Here is a 23,007-nt window from a genome sequence, read left to right as displayed (position 1 = left end):
GCTTTTTATCCTTCCTCCCAGCCCAATTCCTTCAGATATATTAAATGGATTCCTAGTATGGTGCTACAGGAAAAAAAAAAAAACCACAGCAAGGAAACAGGACACCAGAGTTCTAATTTGAAATAAATCATCTATGGGCATATTATTCATCCTCTTGGACTTCAGCCAAATGAAGGGTTTAGACTTAGAAGGTCTTTAAAGTTCTTTCCATTTCTGACTTTCTAGAATAGTACAAGTCATGCCATTCCTTCTCTCCTTTTCAGGATGGCCTCTTGGATATTTTCTCAGCTACTTGAGTCAAAACACATCAGAGATGATGACTGAGTTATTGACATATTTTGGGGGGAAATGATCTTCTAAGTGATAACAACATAGATGGGCATGGAGTGAGGTTGGTGGTGATGGTAGTTGTGATTGGGCTGATCACAGGCCAAGCTTGAAACCCATCCTGAAAGCTAATCCAACAAAGGCACATTGTTCTCTCATCCCTCCCAGTGAAATCTTGCATTTTCATGGTCCCATCTGTTTGGATTGTCTACTCAAATGAGAAAGATCTCCCTCTCTGGTCAAGCAAGGGTTCCTAGTTTAGTATCACAGGGGCTCTGATGACTTTCAAGCTCGGCTGATGGCCTGATGACCCACTGGCAGACTCTCTGCCAGTCAGAAGTGGCTGGTGGATGGAAATGAAGCTTTTCTCCCACACACCCTAGGCAGTTATACCTGACCAGAAGGGTGTGGAGGAGCTCTGAGAGGCAAAACCGAGGCCCTGAGGACTGAGAAAAGAAAAGTTGTAGGAAGCACAGGAAGCTGCAAAAAGGTTAAGAGAACACATAAAAAGAGAGGAAGAAGGAAAATCAATACAAAAATTATAATTTAAAAATTAAAGTCATCAAGACAAGAGAAGTGAATCAAAGGTTTCCCAGGGATCCCTCGTGGAGCAGGAACAACAACTTGGAATGGGAAGTCTAAAAGTGTGGTGATACTCTAAGGCAAGTTCTTCTGCCCCTCACCTAAACTGCTGTAAATACAGATGTTATCACTGCTCTCTATACCTGGGTAGAAGCTTTATAAAACATTAAAGCCCTAGAGATGGCATGATATATAGTAGAGAGAACTCCAGACTTTAAAATCAGAAGACTAGAATTTGAATAGCAGAACTAACACTTGGCAGATGTGTGATTTTGTCTGAATCACTTAACTTCCTTGAGCTTCAGGTTTCTTTCACAGAATGGAAATGGTAAAACTTGTGCAACCTACCTTATAGGAATGTTACAAGGAAGTAACTATTTATATCTTAAAGTGCTACAAATTATGTTATCACTATTATTTACTACATTCAGGCTCCTAGACTTATTGTGGCCATGTATTCCAGACTTGGGGGAGGGGTCTCTCCTTTGATTTCCTGCTTTAACTTTTCTGCTTAGTAACTTTTTAACTTGCTAAGTCTTGGACCTGGGTGTAATAAATTGAGGCTAAGAAAAGTTAAGGGGTGCAGCTAAGTGTCCGAAGGTGGATTTGAACCTGCCTCCTGCTTGTACTTTACCATGGTGTTTCCTTAATGAATCTCTCCAGGTGCTACCTCCTTCTCTTTTCCCATATCAGACCCTTTTTCTCCTTTTTTTCTAGAACCCCATATGTGCTGTCTTCCCCCATTAGAATATAAGTTTCTTAAAAGTAGGAACTCCATATTTTTTAGCTTGAATTGTCTTCTCAGCAGAGAGAAAGTATTTAACATACTTTATCTGTTGGTCTTCTCTGAAACCTTATCTCATAGTTCAGTTATTATCAGCTCTGCATTCCCTCATATCCTCATTCTAAGCTGAGGGTTTATCTTACTTGCTATATGCTTACTTATCTTCCTAAAGGAGGATAATGTAGAAGAATGAGTACCTGCATGGTACAATTTGAGACAACTGCACCCAGGGTCTCTGACCACAGGGACCTGTGGGAGCTAACACTGGGTACTAAGGCTTATATCTTTCAGGGAAAAGTCCAGGTAAATTACAATTAAACTCAAGCACATTCTTAAGTCCTCCCATTTCTACTCCCCCTCCCAGAAATGTTCCTTTTTCTCCTTTCTTTCATGATCAATGCATAAAAAATCCTGATTTTATGAGAGGCATTATATGAATCTGAAGCTTAAAAGGAAGAACCCTTATGGTGATTTTTAGGGTAAGCAGTTATAGGTTCCAATGAGATGGTTATCTGAGGATCAGGAACACTAAGAGGAGCAGAGGGGAATGCCCTTTTTTAGAGTGTTGTCAGGGGAGGGGAATACTCAGCATGCTCTTACCTGGTGATCGAGTGGAGGCTCTTGAGGTTGAACGTTCTCGAGATTTGTAAGGGTACTTCAGGGTTGTGTCCAGTTGTTTAAAACTTTCCTTGAGTGAGTGGCATTGGTAGTATTCTACTAACTCCTGCCAAAGATAAACATTGCCATAGTGCTTATGAGACCAACAGCCTAGACAAACTAAGTCCTCTCTTCTGAGCACTTCCTAAGGCATACTCATTCAGGAAGCCCTCCCTGACTACTGGAGGTTTACTGATTCTTCTTTTTTCTAGCTCTGTTTGCATATAGAGTCTGTGGCACTGAGCTGGGCACACACTTGATAATCTGGGAGCAAACAAAACACTGGTCTTTTTGCCTGAGGCAAACTGTAAGGGAGAAATAGCTTCATATATTCCTCATAGCTCTCTTCTTGCCCTACAAGTTCACAGTGTCTAGCACAGGGCCAGGCTCAAAGTAAGTGTTTAGAAATCATTTCACTCATGACATTTTGATGGTGCCTCTAAGGGCATTATGACCATGAGTCTTGTCTGTTGAAAAAAGAGCCTCCATATTGAATCAGTGACAAAGTCACATGCAGTCAGAGAGAAACATGCCCACCCATTCTCTTCTTCAGGAGTAAACCTACTCAGACTTTTAAAGGAGGATCATCACCAGAATTTTCTGACTTTCTAAGAAGAGACCAAGAGTCTGCTTGGATATTTGAGACTCTCTTGAACCTTAAGACATACTCTGAACATTGAGTGTGGCTTAGTATAACATTGTGAGGAGATTCTGGGGATGGGGGAGGAGATACATATCAAGAAGACTCAGTGAGAAAAGGGGCCATGAAATGGTCTGTGGGATTTTCTAAATAGAATTAGACTTTACTTTTCCCTCTTTTTATACTTAAAGGAAACTTCTCCAAAAAATAGCAATATCATCATTAATAAATAAATGCTAGAGCAATTTGGAATTACACCAAAGGGCAACAAAAATGTGCATACCCTTTGATCCAGCAGTACCACTACTGGGTCTATACCTTGAAGAGATGATGAAAAAGGGTAAAGAAATCACTTGTACAAAAATATTCATAGAAGCCCTGTTTGTGGTGGCAAAGAATTGGAAATTAAGTGAATGTCCTTCAATTGGGGAATGGTTTAACAAACTGTGATATATATATATATATATATATATATATATATATATATATATATATATATATATATATATATGTCATGGAACACTATTGTTCTATTAGAAACAGGCTTTGCTGAGCAAGATGAGCAGAACCAGAAGAACATTGTACATCCTAACGGCAACAATGATCAACTTGATGGACTTGCTCATTCCATCAGTGCAACAACCAGGGACAATTTTGAGCTATCTGTGATGGAGAATACCATCTATATCCAGAGAAAGAATTGAGTAATTTGAACAAAGACCAAGGACTATTACCTATAATTTAGGGGGAAAAAACTTGTTATTATTCATGTTATTGCTTCTCCATGAATCCCTTCCCCTGTGTTTCTTTCCCATTCCATATAAATGGACCCAGGGAGGTGATATTTACAGAGATTCACATACCAATAGGCTTTCAAACTTCTTTGCTTCTGTGATATGAATCCAGTTGTCTTTTTCTACCACCTTAATATGTTTCACTTCATCATTGAACCTAAGGAAAAATGGCAAAGATTGATATTCCTGATCAAATTGCCCAAAGCTAAGAATTACTTTAGATTTGTTATGACTGTTTCTCCATTCCACTGGTTGACCGGGACCAATTTCAAGTGTCTTTTAACTACTTTCCAATGCTTTCTATCTTTATCAGTAAATCAAGGATCAGCCTTTTCCCATTACCGACTTGAGTAGGCAGTAATAGAAGTCAGCTACTCCCATTATCTATTTCTGTTTCTCATTCTAGGCTAGCTGTGTTAGTCTTGATATAAATGATTCTTGATCAAGGCATAGGATTGTTCAAGTTCTTAAGATCTCTCTTGCTGTCTTGTGACTCACTTCAGCTAACCCACATTTTTCTGCCCTATTGAATGTCTTGTTCTGAGTTGACTTGTCTGGGCTTTGGACCCCCCACTTCGTATTGCAATTCAGATTGAGTTTTGCTTCCTGAGATGCTTCTAATCTCTTATCTCTTGCCTGCACTAGCTTCCAATATCTCTGAATCCCTTCAATTTACCTTGCGTGCCTAATATCTGAAACACTGCTCTCATGTGCCCTATTATCACTGCATATGCTCTGAGTGCAGGTTGCTCATGTAGCTACTAATTTTCAGCACTGTCTGACTACAGGGGTCAAGATACTTTCTTAACTCTGGTCCATTTCTGCATTTGGACCCTGTCCTTTACTTTCAGTCTTGCTTTGAGGATCCTGGTTCTGGTTCATGTACTGTCTGCTCTTTCTAATCCCCTAAAACTTTGCTCTTATTCTAACACTGCTCTCATTTCAAACTTCTAGACATCTCTACAAAGCACTGAGAAAAGTGATCCTAGATGAAAGTTCTTTTTTTCTCATCTTTTTTTTTGGGGGGGTGGTGTGGGGGGCGGTGCAAGGAAGCAGGAAGGGGAGCAATTAATTCTTCTGTGTAAGCAGAGACTATAGTTTTCAAATATGATGGCTGACCATGGATATTGGCTTTACTTCTGGCAAGGTAAACATTTTGAGATTTTCATCAGGAAATCATATGAATTGCTCAGGCTTTAACTTGAGGGGAGGTCTCCTTACTACAATTGCTACAAAACAGGCAGTTTTGTTTTGTTTTGTTTTTTGATCTGGCGCATACTTTATACTTATCGCAAATCGCTCTGCCTCTGCAGGTCTTTCTCGAATCAAGTACGTCCCACTTGCATGGGATTTCAACAAGTTATCAGTCTGTTGTCGTTCCATATTGCCTGCAAACCTGAAGATGGACAGATTCCTTTAAGTAATGATATATAAAAAGATGAATGTGCAGCAAGATTCTTACAAGAGATGTAATTTTCATTTGGGAGGGAGAGATTTTGTTTTCTATATGTTTTAGAAATGAGTCCTTTATCAAAAATACTAGCTATGAAATTTGTTTCCCAGATTTCTGCATTCCTTCTAATCTTGGCTACATTGGTTTTATTTGTGCAAGAACTTTTTAATTTAATGTAATCAAAACTATCCATTTTGCATTTTATAATGTTATCTATCTCTGGTTTGGTCATAAACTACTCTACATAGATCTGACAGATAAACTATTCTGTGTTCTCTTATTTTGACTTGATCTTGGTATAGGGTGTGAGATGCTGGTCTATGCTGAAATTATGCCCAGTTTTCCCAGTGGTTTTTGTCAAATGATGATTTCTTACCCCAGAAGCTAATACAGATTACTATTTACTACTGTTTCTTTTGTACCTAATCTATTCCATTAATCCACCACTATTTCTTAGTCAGTACTAGACAGTTTTGATAATATAATATAGTTTTAGAACTGGGATAGTAAGGTCATCTTCCTTTGCATTCTTTTTTTCATTGGTTTTCTTGATATTCTTGATTTCTATTTCTCCAGATGAATTTTGCTACTATTTTCTCTGACTCAATAAAATTATTTCTTGACATTGTCCTGAATAAATAATTTAATTTAGGTAGAATTCTCATTTTTACTATATTAAGTTGACCTACCTAAGAGCAATTGATGTTTTTCCAGTTGTTTAGATCTGACTTTACTTATTGGAAAAGTATTTTGTAATTGTGCTCATATAGCTTCTGTGTTTGTCTTGGAAGGTAGATTCCCAAGTATTTTATATTGACTACAGGTACTTTAAATGGAATTTCTCTTCCTATCTTTTGCTGTTAGGTTTTATTGGTAATACATAGAAATGTTGATGATTTATGTGGGTTTATTTTGTATCCTGCAACTTTCTTAAAGTTGTTAATTTGTTCAAGTAGTTTATTAGTTGATTTTCTAGGATTCTTGAAGTATACCATCATATTATCTGCAATGAGTAAGGGTTTTGTTTCCTTATTGCTTATTTTATCTCTTTCAATTTCTTTTTCTTCTCTTATTAATAAAGCTAACATTTATAACACAAAGTTGAACAATGGCAATCCCTGTTTCACCTCTGATCTTAATAAGAATTCTTCTAGCTTATTCCCATTACATATAATGCTTGGTGATCATTTTAGATAGATACTTCTTATCATTTTAAGGACAACTCCATTTATCCCTATGCTCTCTAGAGTTTTCAATAGGAATGAGTGCTGTATTTTGTCAAAATATTTTTCAGCATCTACTGAAATAATCTACTGAAAGTTTTTGATATTCAGGTCAATTATGCTGATTGTTCTCCTTGTATGGAACCATTCCTGCCACAAATTCTACCTGATCATAGTGTATTATCCTAGTGTTAATTTTCTGTAATCTCTTGGTTAATGTTTTATTTAAATTTTTTGCATCAATATTCAATAGAGAAATTGGTCTATAATATTCTTTATATTTTGACTCTTCCTGGTTTAGGTATCAGCACTATGGGAGGGGACTTTGGATTTGTGATTTCATCTACATAGATAACCTCCCACATGGGATCTACCTCTACTTATGTATCATAACAACTCCTGTGTAACTTTAATCTTGGAATGTTGCTTGGGGGACACTGAGCTCTTAAACAAATTGCCCATGAGCATACAGCTAGAAGGTTTTAAAGGCAAGAATTAAACTCAGGCTGATTTTCCTGATTCTAAGACCCGCTCTCTGTCTATTATACCATCCTCCCTCTTAATAGACGTGATGGAAAGAAAAGGTGAATGGATCATGAAGTCAAAATACCAGAAACTTCATTTAAAACAACTGCCTCATTTGAGATGAAAAAGAAAAACAGAGACCCAGAGAATAGAAGGGACTGGTTCAAGGTCACACAGTTAAACATGATTTAGAATTAAAGTTTAGACCCATACAACCTGACATTTGTCAGATTTCTGCTCTGCTCCAGCATCTACTCAAGAATTATGTTATGTAGTAAAAAAAAATTCTCTCCAATTGCTCATTTTAACAATTGACTCACCAAGGGTATGTGGTATAATCTATTTCTCTCGATAGGGGCCTACTGCTTGGAGGCTATAGAAAGAGAAAAGGACTGGTTATTAAGGCACAAAATGTATATGATCACAGGATTTAGAGCTGGAAGGGGCCTAGAAGTTCATCTAGTTCAACCTTCCCAATTTACAGTTGAAGCTACAGAGGTCTGGAAATGTAAAGTGACATAAAATGATAAGAGTGAGGATGTGATCTCAGGTCCTCAACTCATATGTCCTTGGCTCCACTGTGTTGTTGGATGTGACAGAGCACATTCTTCTCTCAACCTTCTCTCTGGGGCTAATTTTTTTTTCCAATGCCAGGAATTTCCAAGTTTTTATCCACAGACTAGATTTGTCAAAGGCAAAGATTGGCTGTCTATGACTCATGCCTGATCTGTATGTATGCTATATGGAAGAGGAATTATGATTTTACCTTCCACTCCCTGGGCCCTAGGCTTTTGTTGTTGTTTAGGCATTTTAATCCTGACCCTATTTGGGGTTTTCTTGGCAAAGATGCCACAGTACTTTGCCAGTTTAAAAACCAATTTCCTTCTCTAGTTCATTTTATAAATGAAGAAACTGAGGCAAACAGGGTTAAGTGACTTGCCCAGGGCACACAGCCAGTAAGCAGCTGAGGCTGCATTTGAACTCAAGTCCTCCTGACTTTGAGATCAGCATTCTATTCATTGTACCCCCTTGCTGAGCTTTTGAAAAGTTATGAATAAATTCAATAGCTGAAGAGGAGAAGTGGGCATGATAGACATATGGGAATATTGTGAATAACGGCACAAGGTAAAAGGGCACTATGAGTGCAGAGATAGGGGCAAGGAGTTAATCAGTTTGGCTGAAACCTTGAATGCCTGGAGATAATAATGTAGTTTCAGCTTTACCCATTAAACAGTAGGGAGCCTTTAACAGATTTTTTTTGGTTTTTTTTTTTTGCATGTCAATGGGGTTGTGACTTGCCCAAGGTCACACAGCTAGGTAATTATTAAGTGTCTCAGACTAGATTTGAGCCCAGATCCTCCTGACTCCAGGCCTGGTGCTCTATCCACTGTGCCACCTAGCTGCACCCCACTTAACAGATTTTTGAAGAGAGGCTATGATATGCAGGATGGATGGAGGTGGGGAGAGGGCAAAGGGAAGGTTGTGCAAGTTGTTTCTATATGGAACCAGTAGTATTACTCCAATACCCTATCTATAATATGATGCCAACAATGACCTCTGTGTTCCAAACCCCTTATGAGCAGTTCCCTGGTCCACTGGAGGCCTGGACCTCAGTGGCACAGACAGTGGAAAAGCGCTTACCCGGCCATCCACAGGGCAGGGCTTCACAGATGAACTAGGAAAATAGCCCGACTTCTTGGTCTGCAGTAACCTTCCCTGAAAAGAGCAAGATTCAATTCAGTGTTCTGTCTACTGATTTGCAAGTTGATGCAAAGTTCTTTTGGGGGAGGTTTTCATCCTGATCCTTAGCTCTCCCTATGACTTCACTAAATTCCACAAACATGACAGATACATATGTTCTTGTTGATGTTCATCCTTGGCTGACTCTAGGTGAATCCACGAATTTTGTCCATGGGGTTTTCTTGGCAAAGACACCGGAGTGGTTTGTCATTTCCTTCTCCAGTGAATTTCCATTTAAATAGATGAGGAATTTAGGGAAATAGGGGTTGAGTCACAGGGTCACATAGCTAGTAAGTGTTTGAAGCTGGATTTGAACTCAGGAAGATGAGTCTTCCTGACTTTGGGCCCTGCATTTTATCTACTCTGCTACCTAGCTGTCCCAATGGAGATATGGGTCAGCTAATCTGAAACATTTTCCAAGCTCCCCAAAACACCACTTACTTCCCACCATTGAGACTCAGGGTCACCTCTCAGCAGTTCAATCACATCGCCTGTTTGGAATGTCAATACTGGCTTCCCTGGAGGAGCAGGAACACCATGGTAATTCTGTACAGCCACCATCTTCGGACCTAAAACAGAGAGGGAAAGGAAACAGCTCATTCTAAGCAATTCAGTTCAACTTGGACCAGCTATCCCTTGTACTTCAGCTTGTTAAAGATCTTTTTAAAATATGTCTTCATAGACTTCTTATATCAGTTGTCCAATTTGGAAAAATACTCTCAACCAATCATCAGACCCCAATGAAGCTCCATAAAAAACACTTGGTTTCAGTGGGGGCCCTACTCTACTAATAAGTAGACCACATATGGATCAGTTTTTCAGTCTGCAAAATGGAGGGGAGAGTACCTGCTAAATATCCTTCATGACATACTGCCATGCACATGTCCCTCACCCTTTTATACCAATCAGTGAGCCTATGCTTCCATTCACCATCCCTGTGACTTCCCAGATCAAAACACCTTTCCCTTATGAGATCTTCTCCTTTTAGAATATAGGCTCCTTGAGGGCAGGGATCATCTTGTTTTTTTTATTTGTATTGCCAGTACCTAGCACAGAGTCTGGCACATATACTTTTAATTAACTAATTCGTTCATTTATGAGGATGTTAGCTACTCCTCATGAGATACTAATGTCTGTTTTTAGAATTATTATTATTATTATTAATTATCCTAAGAAAATTTGTTTAATTCAAGTCAAAAACTTAACTATGGTCTCAGATACATCAACAACTTCTTTCTATAGAGTATTTTATATTTTTCAGACTCTTGCACATGTGGCTTATGCCTAGAATGCTATCCCTCCTCCTTTCCACCTCTCTTACTCCCTTATTTTCTTCAAAACTATGTTTAAGTGACATCTTCCCCTTAGCTTCTTTCTAGTATCCCTCAATTTTACATATATATATATATATATATATATATACATACATGTATATATGCATATATATGATAGACACACACACACACACACACACACATATATATATATATACATAACAAACACAAATATATGCATTGTCTCAATCAATGGAATGTAAATTTCTTGAAGGCTGGAACTGTTTTTCTCTTTGAATCCCCAGTATCTCCTAGCTCAGTGCAGTGATGAATGTTTATTGATTAACTGATTCAATGTTCCTGGGTGACAAAGACTAGGAAAGAATGTGACCATAAAGAAGAAAAAAGAAGAAAAATGGAGATCCTCCCTTTTCCTACAATGACAGCATTTCAAATAAGCCCCTGTCTTTACACCCCACCCCTCTCCTGGGGAAATCACTGTAGCATTTCAAGAGAAGGTCTAAGCAGGATGAATTTGGGGTTCTTGCCAATGTCAATGTCTCTTTCTCCCATGACACAACTATTCATTAGCCCTCCCAAATGGAACCTTAAATAATGAGTGTTTTGTACTTGTACCAGACATACTTACCAGCTCCTGTACTTAGTGCATCCTATAAAGGAAAGAAAAAACAACAGACTGCAATTAGAGGAAGACGTTTTTCATTGACTCTGGCTTAAAATATCAGGTTTATTTTCCTTAAGTAACCCTTCACTGCAGTGGATGACAAATTCCCCACCCTAGAAGTCAAAGCAATGGATAGAGAGGGGGTACTGCAGATGGGCTTTTAATGCCTCTCATGCCAAGAGCCCTTTATTGGAGGCATTCACTTTCTTTTACCCTCTCCATATTCCCCTGCCCTAAGCTCCCTCCAAGAAGCCTTCCTTGGTCAGCTCAATTGTGACTCTAAAGCATTTCTATGGCACTAAGGGTGGGATTTGTCTCTTCAGTACAATGATAATCTCTTTAGGGTCAAAAACTAAAAGTAGGTTGAGTTGATTGATTTTATGATCTTCCTCAGTATATAGTACATAGGAAATTACAGGATCATAGACTTAGGTTTGGGGCAGGTAGGTGGCATAATAGATAGAGTGCTAGTTAAGAGTTAATAAGACTCCTTCCTGAGTTCAAATATGGCCTTAGTAGTTGTATGACCCTGGCTAAGTCCCTTAACCATGCTTGCTTCAGTTTCCTTATTTGTAAAATGAGTTGAAAAAGGAAATGCCAAACCACTCCAGTATCTTTGCCAAGAAAATCCCAAAGAGGTCACAAAGTTAGACACAATTGAAATGACTGAACAAAAACAAGAAAATCTAAAGTTGGAAGGGATTTCAGTGGTCATTGTGTTCACTCCCTCACTTTACAGATTAAAAAAAAAACTGAGGCACAGAGAAGTGACTTGCCCAAGGTCACATAGCTAATACATGTTTAAGGCAAGATTTGAACCCAAGTCTTCTGGTGTTCCTCATTCCCTCCCCCCATCTCCACACAGTATTTTCTCTTACAGTATTCTGTGCCCTTCTTACAATTCTCCAATAATACCCTATCCACCATGCCAGTGGTGTCAGATTCAAATGGAAATGAACCATTAAATTATACACAAGGAACCCTATGGGTCACATATTGGGTTAGAAAGTTACTAATTTAACAAATGAACATTTAATAAATAAATTATTATATAAATAACTTTAACAAATTAACATTTACTTCTACTGTATTTTTATTTTGTTACACATTTCCCACTTCCATTTGAATCTGGTTTTGGATTGCAATAAGGAAAGCTCGTGTTTTGACACCTCTCCTCTGTCCCACACAAAAACTTAATATTGGGCTAATTTGTTGATATAGATAAGCCATCATCTAGGTAGACTAGAGAAATGCAGGAAAGAGGAAAGGAGTCATTGACCAATAAGGATTTATTAATAAAATGCTCTTATGTGCCAAGCATAGGACATAGAACAACCTGAATGCTTTCAGGTGTCCTCTGCCATCAGAGAAGCACAGAAGGATAACAGGACAGACTACCTGAGAGGAGGGACATTCAAATCCAGGACCAGATAAAAATTGCACAGTTTGAGAGATGGAAGCGGCCTTGTCTAGTCCAAACTGTACATGAAAAGAATCTGCATTACAAGATACCCAATGAGTGATCCTCTAGCCTCTGACTTGGAGACTTCCAAGGAGGAGGAACCACCCCCTCCATACATACAGGCATACATAGGCATACAGTGGGCCTATCACCCAGATGGAATTCTGCTATATGTAAATAACTGTCACTGAAGATCAACGGAGAAAACATACAAGGGAATTCTGCTACTACCATCACCCTTAATGGATAGCTTGTGACTTGGAGAAGCAATGGGAATTCGGATAATTGAATGAGGCATGAACCAGATTTTGCAAACATCAGAGAGGTGAGAGTGAAGAGAATGAATTTGGATGTTCTTACCGGATCTACAGGAGAACCTGAAAAAGAAGAAAATCAATCAGTTAGAGGTCAAATAGGCTGTAGTGAGTGAATCCCTGGATGAAATTGTTCATTCTCTTATCATTCAAGTGCATCTCCCTTAGCCTGGTGTTTTAGATTTGTGAGTGAGGCAAGACATCATGAAGGTTAGTCACCAGTATGGATTATAGTGAGGGCAGGAAAGATGCCCAGAGGGCCCCCCCCCCACATTGTTCCCATCATGTGTTCCTACCATTCTTCTGAGTATTTTCTATCAACTTTGGAGAGTTAATTTTTAAACTTTGGTTTGGGGAAGGGGGAGAGATGGGATTCTGAGCAGAGCTTTGGGACTGAGCCCTACAAACAGATTTGCTGATGTCAGTGTGATCACATGCTGCAGAAGAGAAGTAGGCTTCAGCTTGTCAGATAGCAAGGACATATTCCAGCTCCCACCCCAAGCTCCTCAAGATTTCCCTTATCTTTCTCCCCCCGTCCCTTAGATCACCCTGCTGAGTCCCGAGGATCTGACCAGCTGGGTAGCCCACCCTCTGTGGGGCAGGGCAATGGTTACAGTAAAAAGCACACGGGAGACTCTGGCAATTCAAATGCATTCTAACAACTCACAGTTGCAGATATATTTAGGTAGACATATGTATCCAATGGGCCCTAAAGAACACAGATGGACACACTGAGCTGGGGTCCGGCAAAAATCCAAGCCAGGACATATAGACACATAAAGAAAGAAGTCATTGCATACACTCACATAAAGGTTGCCTGGGACCAGTCACAGAGTCCCTCCAGTACAGGATTCTATGTTTGCAATGGTGCCCAAGGAATGCTTTAGGGGAAGTTCTCTCTATAGTACTAGCCTAATATGGTGACTCATATTGAAGAGACTTGAGTTTTGATTTATCACCTGTTTGACCATGGGCACCTTTGCCCACCTATAAAATGGGGATAATAAACATTGTCTCTACCAACTTCATCAGTAGTATATAAATGGGAGTTATTATTTTCTCCTAATAACTTTTTACACACAACAAAAGTAAATGGAAAGAACAACAGCAACCAAACATTCTCTAAATCGAATGGTGTGAAATTATAATGACTAACCTTGGCCCCCAAAAAGTGATAATGAGAAAGCTCCTTCTATATCTTTATAGCAGTAAGAGACTATGGATATGGAATCCTACATTTAAGTCAAACTTTTTTTCAATATGTTGACTAGTTTTGCTGAGATGTTTACTTTTTTATTCTTGTTATAAGGGGGATGACTCTCTAGAAAGAGGGGGAAGACTAATGGGAAATAGAAATTAGCAGAAAAAAGAATTTGCTTCAATTTCTTTGAACAATGATTTGTATTTGAGCCTATTTCATTCCACATGGTAATAATAAGTTCTATAGATTTGTTCTCTTCTTTGAGAAGTCTTATAGTGGGGGGGGGTAATTCTCAAAATTATCTCATATAATGCTATAAATTGTGGTGAAAAAATTTGTACTCCATTTTCTCCATGCCTTCTTTGAGTTTAAAGGCTTCTATCTTATTTTCTCTCAACTTTTTTCTCTACACACTTCAGTATTCTAGTCTTCCTGATCACACCATTTTACCTCCATAACTTCACTCATGTTGTTCTCTCCTGCCTGGAAACCCTTGCCATCTCTGTACCCAGCCAAATCCTATCCATACTGAAAGGACCAAGTTCCATTTCTTTTCAATAAAGTCTTCCCTGATTCCTCTGGACCTCAATGTTTCTTTCCATCTGTCCCCAGACAAAATACACCCACCTTCTTTTTCCCTACTCTTGACTCTTAGACCCAAAGAACAGAACTAAGTCCTTCTTATATTCTGTACTGTATTTGTTGTCCAGCTGTTTTATCTGGACTACAAGTTCTAGAAAGAGAAAGCAACATCTATGGCCTCTATTTTTTTCTATATTCTTTACTGTGCCTCACAGGAAGATCCAGGAGGAGTTTAATACAGAGCTGTTGGCTGACTGAATTAAACAAAGCCTAAACTCATATTTCTATAACCTGAAGGCTTTTGAAGAACTTTGCCCACAACAATCTTGTTAAATAAGTAATTCAAATATCATCACCCTTATTTTAAAGATGGGAAGGGGAAGGGCAGCTAGGTAGTGCAGTGGAATAGAGCACTAGCCCTGGAATCCGGAGGACCTGAGTTCAAATCTAGTCTTATATACTAGCTTTGTGTCCCTGAGCAAGTCACCTAATTTTAAAAAATCAAATAAAAGTAAAGATGAGAAAACTGAGGCTCAAAGAAATAGATTTCCTGGCACAAGGTTTCATATTTTATGGATGTCAGAACCTGAATTTGAATTTGGCACTGAATTCATGTATAGGGCTCTTCCTACTACATGATACCATCTCAGGTCAGTCCTCAGATTATACCTTCTACCTTCTGAATTACAGAAAAGTGAGAAGCCCAGACCGCCAGAAATTCTCTCTCTCTTTTTTTTTAAGGTTTTTGCAAGGCAAACGGGGTTAAGTGGCTTGCCCAAGGCCACACAGCTAGGTAATTATTAAGTGTCTGAGACCAGATTTGAACCCAGGTACTCCTGACTCCAGGGCCAGTGCTTTATCCACTATGCCACCTAGCCACCCATGCCAGAAATTCTTAAGGAGAATAGAGCCTGTTTCATACTTGTCTTCATATCTCCAGTTTCTAAGATAGTGTCTGGCACACAGTAGGCACTTAATAAATTCTTGTTACTGAACTGATTCAGTGCAATTCAGGGTAAGATATTTAACCTCTCCCAAGATCAATCTCCTCATCTGTAAGATGGGGGTTTTAACACCATCTACATTACTGGGCTCCTATGAGGATCTAATGAAGTAGTGTATAAAAAGTACTTTGTAAAATGTAAAGTGCTCTTATTTCATCACCATCATCATCATCACTGTCACCTTTTCTTGCTTTTCCCTGACTCTGTCCTAACCTACCTTGGGTTCCAAGGCCAATATTGCCTAAGAGAATTTAGATGAGGCTTGGTAAAGATCATGGAATTCTGCAGTCCCTCTTCTAGAAACTGTTTCATGGAGATGTCATAAAATATCTCTAAGAATTAAGGGCTGGGCTGCCAAGATGGGAGACATACCATCACTCAATAGGAACTGGTCATACAAAGAAATAAAAAGAAAGGTAAAATACAGTCCCTGCTCTTGCTGTCTAAGGGGAGGAAACAGCAAGTACATAACTATTGCAAAGATACGGAAAAGAAAAATCAGGGATGCTCTTTGATGCTAAGGAGGTCTGGGAAGGGATGCTCATGGAAAATGGGACTTTAGTTGAAACTTGAACTAAGTCAGAGAAGTCAGGTTATTTGTACATTGCAACCCACTCATATCTTCCTCAATACAGAATGGAAATTTCCCCATCTCATGCCTTTCCCTCTATCATCTACATCATGTTCTGGAACAGAGCTGATGTGAGAAAGCATTCCAGGTGTGGGGGACATCCAAGGAAAATGCTCAGTGTTAGGAGATGGAGGATATGTGCAAGAAACAGCAAGAAGACATTTGGTCATGGAGTGCTTGCTGTGTTTGTCCCTATGGTTGGGACCAAGTAGGACTGGCATGACCAGGGTTGTGCTAGAACCATCCAATAAGGGAATTGTTACATTGTCATTAGGAGCATTTACACCCTAGGAATCAGAAAATGCTACAAATTAGGATTTGATTTCTTATTTTGTTAATTGTCTCCACTTAAAAAAAATAGATAGAAAAAAATGTTACTTAATGTAGATTAATCTTAGAAGTATGCTATACTTTTCTGCTCCCATTCCAAGGCCATGACCCTAACTCTGGTGATCCTGGCTAGCAGCTTGCTGGTCTAGCTAGACCCCTGGACATTGAAAAGATCACCAGATCACTGAGTCTAGAACAGAATGTTTATGGAAGCTACTCGTTCCTCTGGCAATAATCCTGTATATTTATCACCATCCCAGCACTTAGTAGGTACTTATTCTGCCTTCCCCCATCCACCCACCCGCCCTTCCTCCATTTCTTCTGCAGCTGTTGATTTTGTTTTCACTTGTCTATCAAGGAATACAAGTCTAAAAGCATGCATCAACATGTCCAAGGGCAAGGCTTTTTCAACAGCATAACATTTTGCTCTAGACCAGAGGTGGGGAACCTTTTTGTTTTTTGGTGAAGGGTCATTTGAATTTTTAACATCATTCACTTGCTATATTTGATCAAACACTTAACTATTTCACCCTTAAAAAGCTACAAGATTTATTGAATTTTGAATCCTGCCTGTGGTTGCCTTGCCAATGCAGGACCAATATGATCCATGGGCCAGAGGTTCCTCCACCCCTGCTCTAGACTATAGTGTGCTATATAACAATGTGGATCAGTGATCTCTTTGATATGAGCATTCCTAATTTGTGTGCACATTGCAACAAACCCATACCTTCCTTCCCTACAGAATGGGAATTCTCCCATCTCTTGCCTTTCCCTCTACTCTCTATGATGTGTTCTGGAAAAATGAACTGCTGTTATTAGGGGGACTTTACAGCATGATATAATGTTATTACCTCTATTTTACAAAAGGAAAGAAACAGTAGATTTAGGATTGAATTCCGGTGCTGCCACTTATTAACAAGGTGGAAAAGTCAAATAGCATGTTGTTTCCTCTTCAATTAAAAAAGAGGAGAAGGAAATGGAGGTGGCATTCTTATCTTACTTTTTTTTCCAGCTTTTCCCAGGGAAAAGTCATTCAGTCTCAAAAGAATGAATGCCTAGGGGCAGCTAGGTGGCACAGTGGATAAAGCACCAGCCCTGGAGTCAGGAGTACCTGGGTTCAAATCCGGTCTCAGACACTTAATAATTACCTAGCTGTGTGACCTTGGGCAAGCCACTTAACCCCATTTGCCTTGCAAAAACCTAAAAAAGAATGAATGCCTAAAGTTGGAATTTCAGGTAACACAAGGCCTGTTCTACTTGAAGGCTTCAGTCTCAAGACTGCAACTACCTCATGAGGAGGACACATACGTTTTGCCATCTTCCAGGTCATCAATGGTCAATCCCCACAATCTCCAGGAACTGAACTAAACTAGAACCTTAGCCTCATCATTATGAAATTTTGGATATGGAGATAAATGGCATGGTATTATCATGATATTTTATGTATGGAGATAAAAAAAGGTAGAGTTAAAAACACTGGATGGGAGTTAGGAGACTGGAATTCTAGGCCTGGTTATAATGTTGTTTGTCATTGTTTGTCCTATGTTTGAGAGAAAGGCAATGACATCAGGGAGATGAGACCATAATATGTATATGAATTGGAGCTGAGTTGGGGGGAGAGGAGGTTAAAGTTATCAGCCTCACTTTCCCTTCCAGAGCTATCTGGGTCCAGTGGCAAAATATGGATCAGGATGACTAGAGATGACCCAGGATTTGAGGCAATCGGGGTTTTGGTATCTTGCCCAGGATTACACAGCTAGTAAGTGACAAGGGTTTGGAAGTGGATTTGAACTCAGGTCCTCCTGACTCAAGGGAGTGCTCTATCCACTGAACCACCTAACGTACCTGGTTATAATATTTCCTTGCTGTCTTTTACTCTTTGGATCTCAACTTCCTTATTTAGGACCAGATTCTCTGAAATCCTTCTAGCTCTAATATCTGACTCAGTAATATTTTGAAAAACACTCTGGAGGTGGAGTCAGAAGATCTCAGTTTGAGTTCCAATCTATCTCATCACAATAACTGTGGGATCTTACACATTATTTCTCCAAGTTTCAGTTTCTTCATCTGTCAAATGATGAAAGCAGTATTTGTACTCCCTTGTTACATGGATCAAATAAAATAATGTATGCAGAGTGCACTATAAGGCCATGATGATTTGCCCTCTATTTCTGACACCTAACTGTGGCATAGAGGTAACCTAGCATTCTATAGGAGACTATAGGAGTAGTCTAATAAAATGGGGTTAACGGTAAATTGTGTCTGCTGAGGAATAGCCTAAATAATCAATCAACCAAAAGCATTTATCAAATACCTGCAAGTGCTAGGCCCCATGTTAAGAATGTAAACAATCTCACCAGAAGGTTAATTTCCTAAAACACAAAGCCTGATCATATCATCCACCTGTTCAAGAAGCTTCAATGGCTTTCTGTTCATTGCCTTTGGAATAAAATACAAATTCCTTAGCTCAGCATTTAAAGCCCTTTGTAAATTCCAATTTGTATCTCCAGATTTATTGTTCATTACTTTTTTTATACATGCTAGTTTCTAGTGAAACTTTTCACTAGTGAAGTTTTTCCCCTATTTGGGTACTTCATTTCTCGTCCCTAAGCTATAGGCCACACTGCTCACTTTCTGCTTCCAGTTTCATGCCTCCCCTCACCAGTCTCCACACTGGTTACCAGGCCCCCTGGGGATACTAATGTGTCTGAACACATTCATCTATGATTAGTATCTTTCCAACTCATCTTACTTTCTCCATCCCAATCCTGTTCTCAAACCCCAAGGTCCATTCCCTTATTCTCTTCATCCCTTAACCCAACCATGCTAATGTCCCATTTCAGATCCACCCACTTTATGGAATACCTGTTCCATAGTTAAGAAACCTGTTTTCATTTTTAACTTTTTCCTTTCTTGCTTCTTCTACCTTCTGGAATTTTGATGAGACAGTTTCTGAAGATCCTACAACCCTGGACAGCCTAGCCAGCACTGCCTTACATTTATATCTACCTTACCTTGTAGTAAAAGAATTGGAATATTCTTTGCTCCCCATTATCACTTTTAGACTGTCCCTCTGCTACCATTTCTTTGTAATCTCTCCTCCTTTGAAGTTCATTTGACCCATACTGATCATACAGACATAATTCTAGTAGCTATTATCTATCCTCAGGAAATTCTCCTCCTTTATCAATGGTCTTAATTCATATCTCCTCCCCAAATACAGACTTCATCCTGGAATTTCTCCAACTATCTTCAAACAGCCTAACTTCCTAGTTCAACATTCATTTCTCTTGGGCCCACATCCCCACCTCAGCTACAGAGATATATAACAAGATCATATCCTTGATCTTATAATACTCAGAAGTGGTCGACTTCCAAGTTTATGAACTCAGAAATTCATTTACCTAATCATAAAGTCCTCTTCTATTTTTCCCCTTTGCCTTACAACCTCCAATTCTGTTTTTTGTCCTCAGTGTGATATCCTGTCCTCCCGATGCAAAGTTCTTGCTCATCAGTCCTGGCAATATTCTCCCCTATTCCCCATTCTCTTGGTGAAACAATCTAATTCTATACTATCTTCTACTTTTAATTCCCATGGATCCTTATAGTATCACTGATCTTACCCTGCCAAAGACCAGCCTGGAATTTTTATTTACTACCCATACTCCAATTCACATACTTCTGAACAAAAGCTGGAGAATAATAGGAAATTGCTGATGAAGTACACTAAAAAAATCTTTTTATACACCCCTAATTGATGCACACTAACTCACTCACTACAGAAGCTTTTCTTCCCTCCTCAAATCTTCCTAACCATTCCTGCTCCTCAGTGGAGAATCTTGCCTCATATTTTATTGAAAAATGAAGATCATTCACCTTGAAGTCTCCCTCCCTTTCTTTTCATCTCATCACTCAGATGCCTTCTGTCACTATCTTCTTCACCCTTGTCTCACATAAAGAGATGGCCCTACTCCTTAACAAGACAAACTCTTCTCTCATTTCAATTCATCTACTCCAAAAGATTGTTCCTCCTATCACCCCCAGTTCTCTCACTAAGCTTTAATTGTTTCTCATCTGGTTGCCTCCCTATTTCTACAAGCATCCCCACATCTCTCTTTTTCTTCCTCATCTGACCTGTCCATCCCCACTAGCTATCATCCTATTTTGTGACTAAATTGATTTAAAAAAAATACAATCAATGATTTCACTTCCTTTACTCTCATTTCCATCCTCACTCTCTGCAATCTAGTTTCCAACCTCACCAATTAAAATTACTTTGTAAAGTTTTCAATGCTCTCATTTGAAAGAAGGATCTCAGTCACCCTTCTTGACCTCTTTGTAGTATGAGACACTATCTCCTTGACAGTCTCATCTCTAGATTTTCCTCCCACTTATCTAACCATTCCTTCTCCATCTCCTTTACTAGATCTTCATCCAGGGTAAAGGTATATATCTCCCAAAATTCAGTACTATTTTTTTTCTTTCTCTACTATTTTATTTGGTGGTCTTACTAGCTCTTATAGATTAAAATGTCTTCTTTGCTGATAATTTTCAAATCATTTGTTCAGTACTAAGCTCTCTCTTGACTTCTAGTATCTCATCTCCAAATGCCTTCTGGATACCTAGAAATGGATATCCTATATCCATATTAAACTTCACATGTCCAAAACTGAACTCATCTTTCCCTTCTTCCTCAAGTCTCTCTCCACTTCAGGCCATTCTACACACCCAGCAATCAAAGTGAACTACTGAAACAAAGTCTTGACCATGTCATGCACACCCACAATTACCATCATCTCTAGTGCCTCCCTCTTACTTCCAGAATCAAATATAAAATCCTATCTGGTTTTTAAAGTCCTTCATAAGCTCATTCTTTCTTACCTTATCAATCTTCTTATACTTTACTTCCACATCCACATACTCTACAAGCTAGTAATCCTGGCTTCTTTGTTCTTCCTTGAACAAGACATTCCATTTCCTGGCTTCATTCATTCTATGGCTAAGCCCCATACTTGGGATTCTCTCCAGCCTTACCTCTGTCTCCTGGCTTTCTCAAAGTCTCAGCTAAAATTTCACCTTTTGCAAGAAGGTCTCACTTAATGCTAGTATTTTCTATCCAAGATTTTCTTTGATGCATCCTCTATATATTATTCTTATATAAGTATATAAGTTATCTTATGCATGTTGTCCCCCCCATTTGACTAGTAGCTATTTAAGAATAGAAACTGTATTTGCTTTTTTTTTTTTTTAAATTTCTAGGTCTTGACCTAGCAGGCATTTAACCAATGCTTGTTGACTGACTGCACAGACTGTCTGTCCTCATGCTTGGAAAATATTTCTTTTCCATGTTCAACTGTTAATACCACTATGTCTTTTCAAGACTCAGCTCATGGGACACCTTCTAAAGGCAGCTTTTTTTAATCTACTGAGTTATTGGTGGTCTCTCCCTCCTAAAATTATCATGTATCTACTTATCTGTTCACATGTTAGCTCTTTGAGGTCATGAGCTGTTTGGGCTTTCCTCATTTCCTTTATAACCCTTGATCTTTAAGATGTTTTCCAGTTTTAAGTCTATGATTTTTTTTAACCCCAGGTCTTTAATCAATGTTCAATGGATGGATGGAGTAGGATGAGGAATGAATCCATTGTCAAGCAGTAACTCACAAATACGATTCCAAAGCATAGATGGGTTGCAATCTGCATATATAGGTGGAAGCATGGCATGGATGAAAGTACTGAGTTTTGAAGTATTGCAACACGAGTTCCAGACCCTGATGAAGTTCCTGGGAATTTAGTCTGGATTGCAACCCTTTGCTGTCATAATTAGTAATAATTATAAATGTAGCCAGTAGGGGTCACTACAAAACAAGGCTAAACTTTCCTTCCTTCACAGCATCCACACCTTCCAATAACAAATACAGCAGTCAAAAGGAGCTCTGTCCCCCTCCCTCCAACAAAAATGTGACCTGTTTCCTCTCTTCCTCAGCCTGGGGAACAGACCAAGAAGAGAGCTGATGAATAAACTTGGGGTTCCTGGGGATGGGATGGGATTTCAGCGGGTAGGTAAGACTGCAAAGTTTCTTGAGATGAGGATCTGCCTGAAGTAGCTGTTTTGCTTTTGTATTCCAGCCTATGGTGCTGCAGAAGTGGAATCTGAAGCCTGGATTCACTTGACAAATGTGAAAAATACAAATAAATATGGGAAGATTTGTCCAGAGTAATAGAGATGGAATAAAAGTAAACCCTAGACAATATAGACACTTACCACAACAATATAAATTACAACAAAAATAATAAGAAGAAAAGTAATTTAAAAATTTGAAAGCAATATGCACAGAAGAAGTCAGAAGGGACCATGGAAGCAGAGCGGATTCAGAATTATTTCAAGTTGATAAATAATTGTTAAGGAAAGAAGGAAGGAAGGAAGGAAAAAGAGGAAGAAAAGAAGTGAAGAGAGAGAAAGAAAAAAAGGAGAGCAGGGGGAGAGAGAGAGAGGGAAGGATGGGACAAAGGTGACGGGGAATGTCAGATTACTTACTTATTTTGCAGGGTGGCATCACTTCTAAGCATTCCTTATGTGCCCCAACCCCACATTTAGTGCAAAGATAGCCTTGATAGAAAGTCCCCCTGAACAGGCAAAATGGGGGTGAAAAGGAAAAGATAATAAATGAGACTTTGCCTCTACCTTTGGCTTATGTTTAGAAATCTTCAAAGTTTCCCCTTGACTACAGAGATCAGGCCCAAACTCATCAATCTGGCATTCCAAAAGAGTCTAAAATTTGGCCCCAATCTAGTTCTT

At 39.0% G+C, this 23,007-nt stretch overlaps 1 protein-coding gene across 2 annotated transcripts in view; it reads right to left on the bottom strand.

The window, feature by feature from the left end:
• The window catches only part of LOC141505181 (guanine nucleotide exchange factor VAV2), an 81,941-nt gene that overhangs the window by 6,258 nt on the left and 52,676 nt on the right, over positions 1 to 23,007 (bottom strand). Inside the window, exons 11-20 of one of the 2 annotated variants that reach the window (XM_074210757.1) lie at positions 22,747 to 22,835; positions 13,128 to 13,169; positions 12,507 to 12,523; positions 10,649 to 10,670; positions 9,167 to 9,294; positions 8,627 to 8,701; positions 7,306 to 7,358; positions 5,064 to 5,180; positions 3,854 to 3,941; positions 2,294 to 2,417 (exon numbers count right to left, since the gene is read on the bottom strand). In XM_074210757.1, coding sequence (XP_074066858.1) covers positions 2,294 to 2,417; positions 3,854 to 3,941; positions 5,064 to 5,180; positions 7,306 to 7,358; positions 8,627 to 8,701; positions 9,167 to 9,294; positions 10,649 to 10,670; positions 12,507 to 12,523; positions 13,128 to 13,169; positions 22,747 to 22,835 — 755 coding nt within the window. The remainder of the gene's footprint in view (positions 1 to 2,293; positions 2,418 to 3,853; positions 3,942 to 5,063; positions 5,181 to 7,305; positions 7,359 to 8,626; positions 8,702 to 9,166; positions 9,295 to 10,648; positions 10,671 to 12,506; positions 12,524 to 13,127; positions 13,170 to 22,746; positions 22,836 to 23,007) is intronic. The other variant, XM_074210758.1, reaches the window with a different exon arrangement.

This window comes from Macrotis lagotis, chromosome 1 (genome assembly GCF_037893015.1).
Source record: "Macrotis lagotis isolate mMagLag1 chromosome 1, bilby.v1.9.chrom.fasta, whole genome shotgun sequence".
Taxonomy (NCBI): domain Eukaryota; kingdom Metazoa; phylum Chordata; class Mammalia; order Peramelemorphia; family Peramelidae; genus Macrotis; species Macrotis lagotis.
Note: the sequence above shows the minus strand (reverse complement) of the source record. Positions and strands in the feature narration are given on the sequence as shown.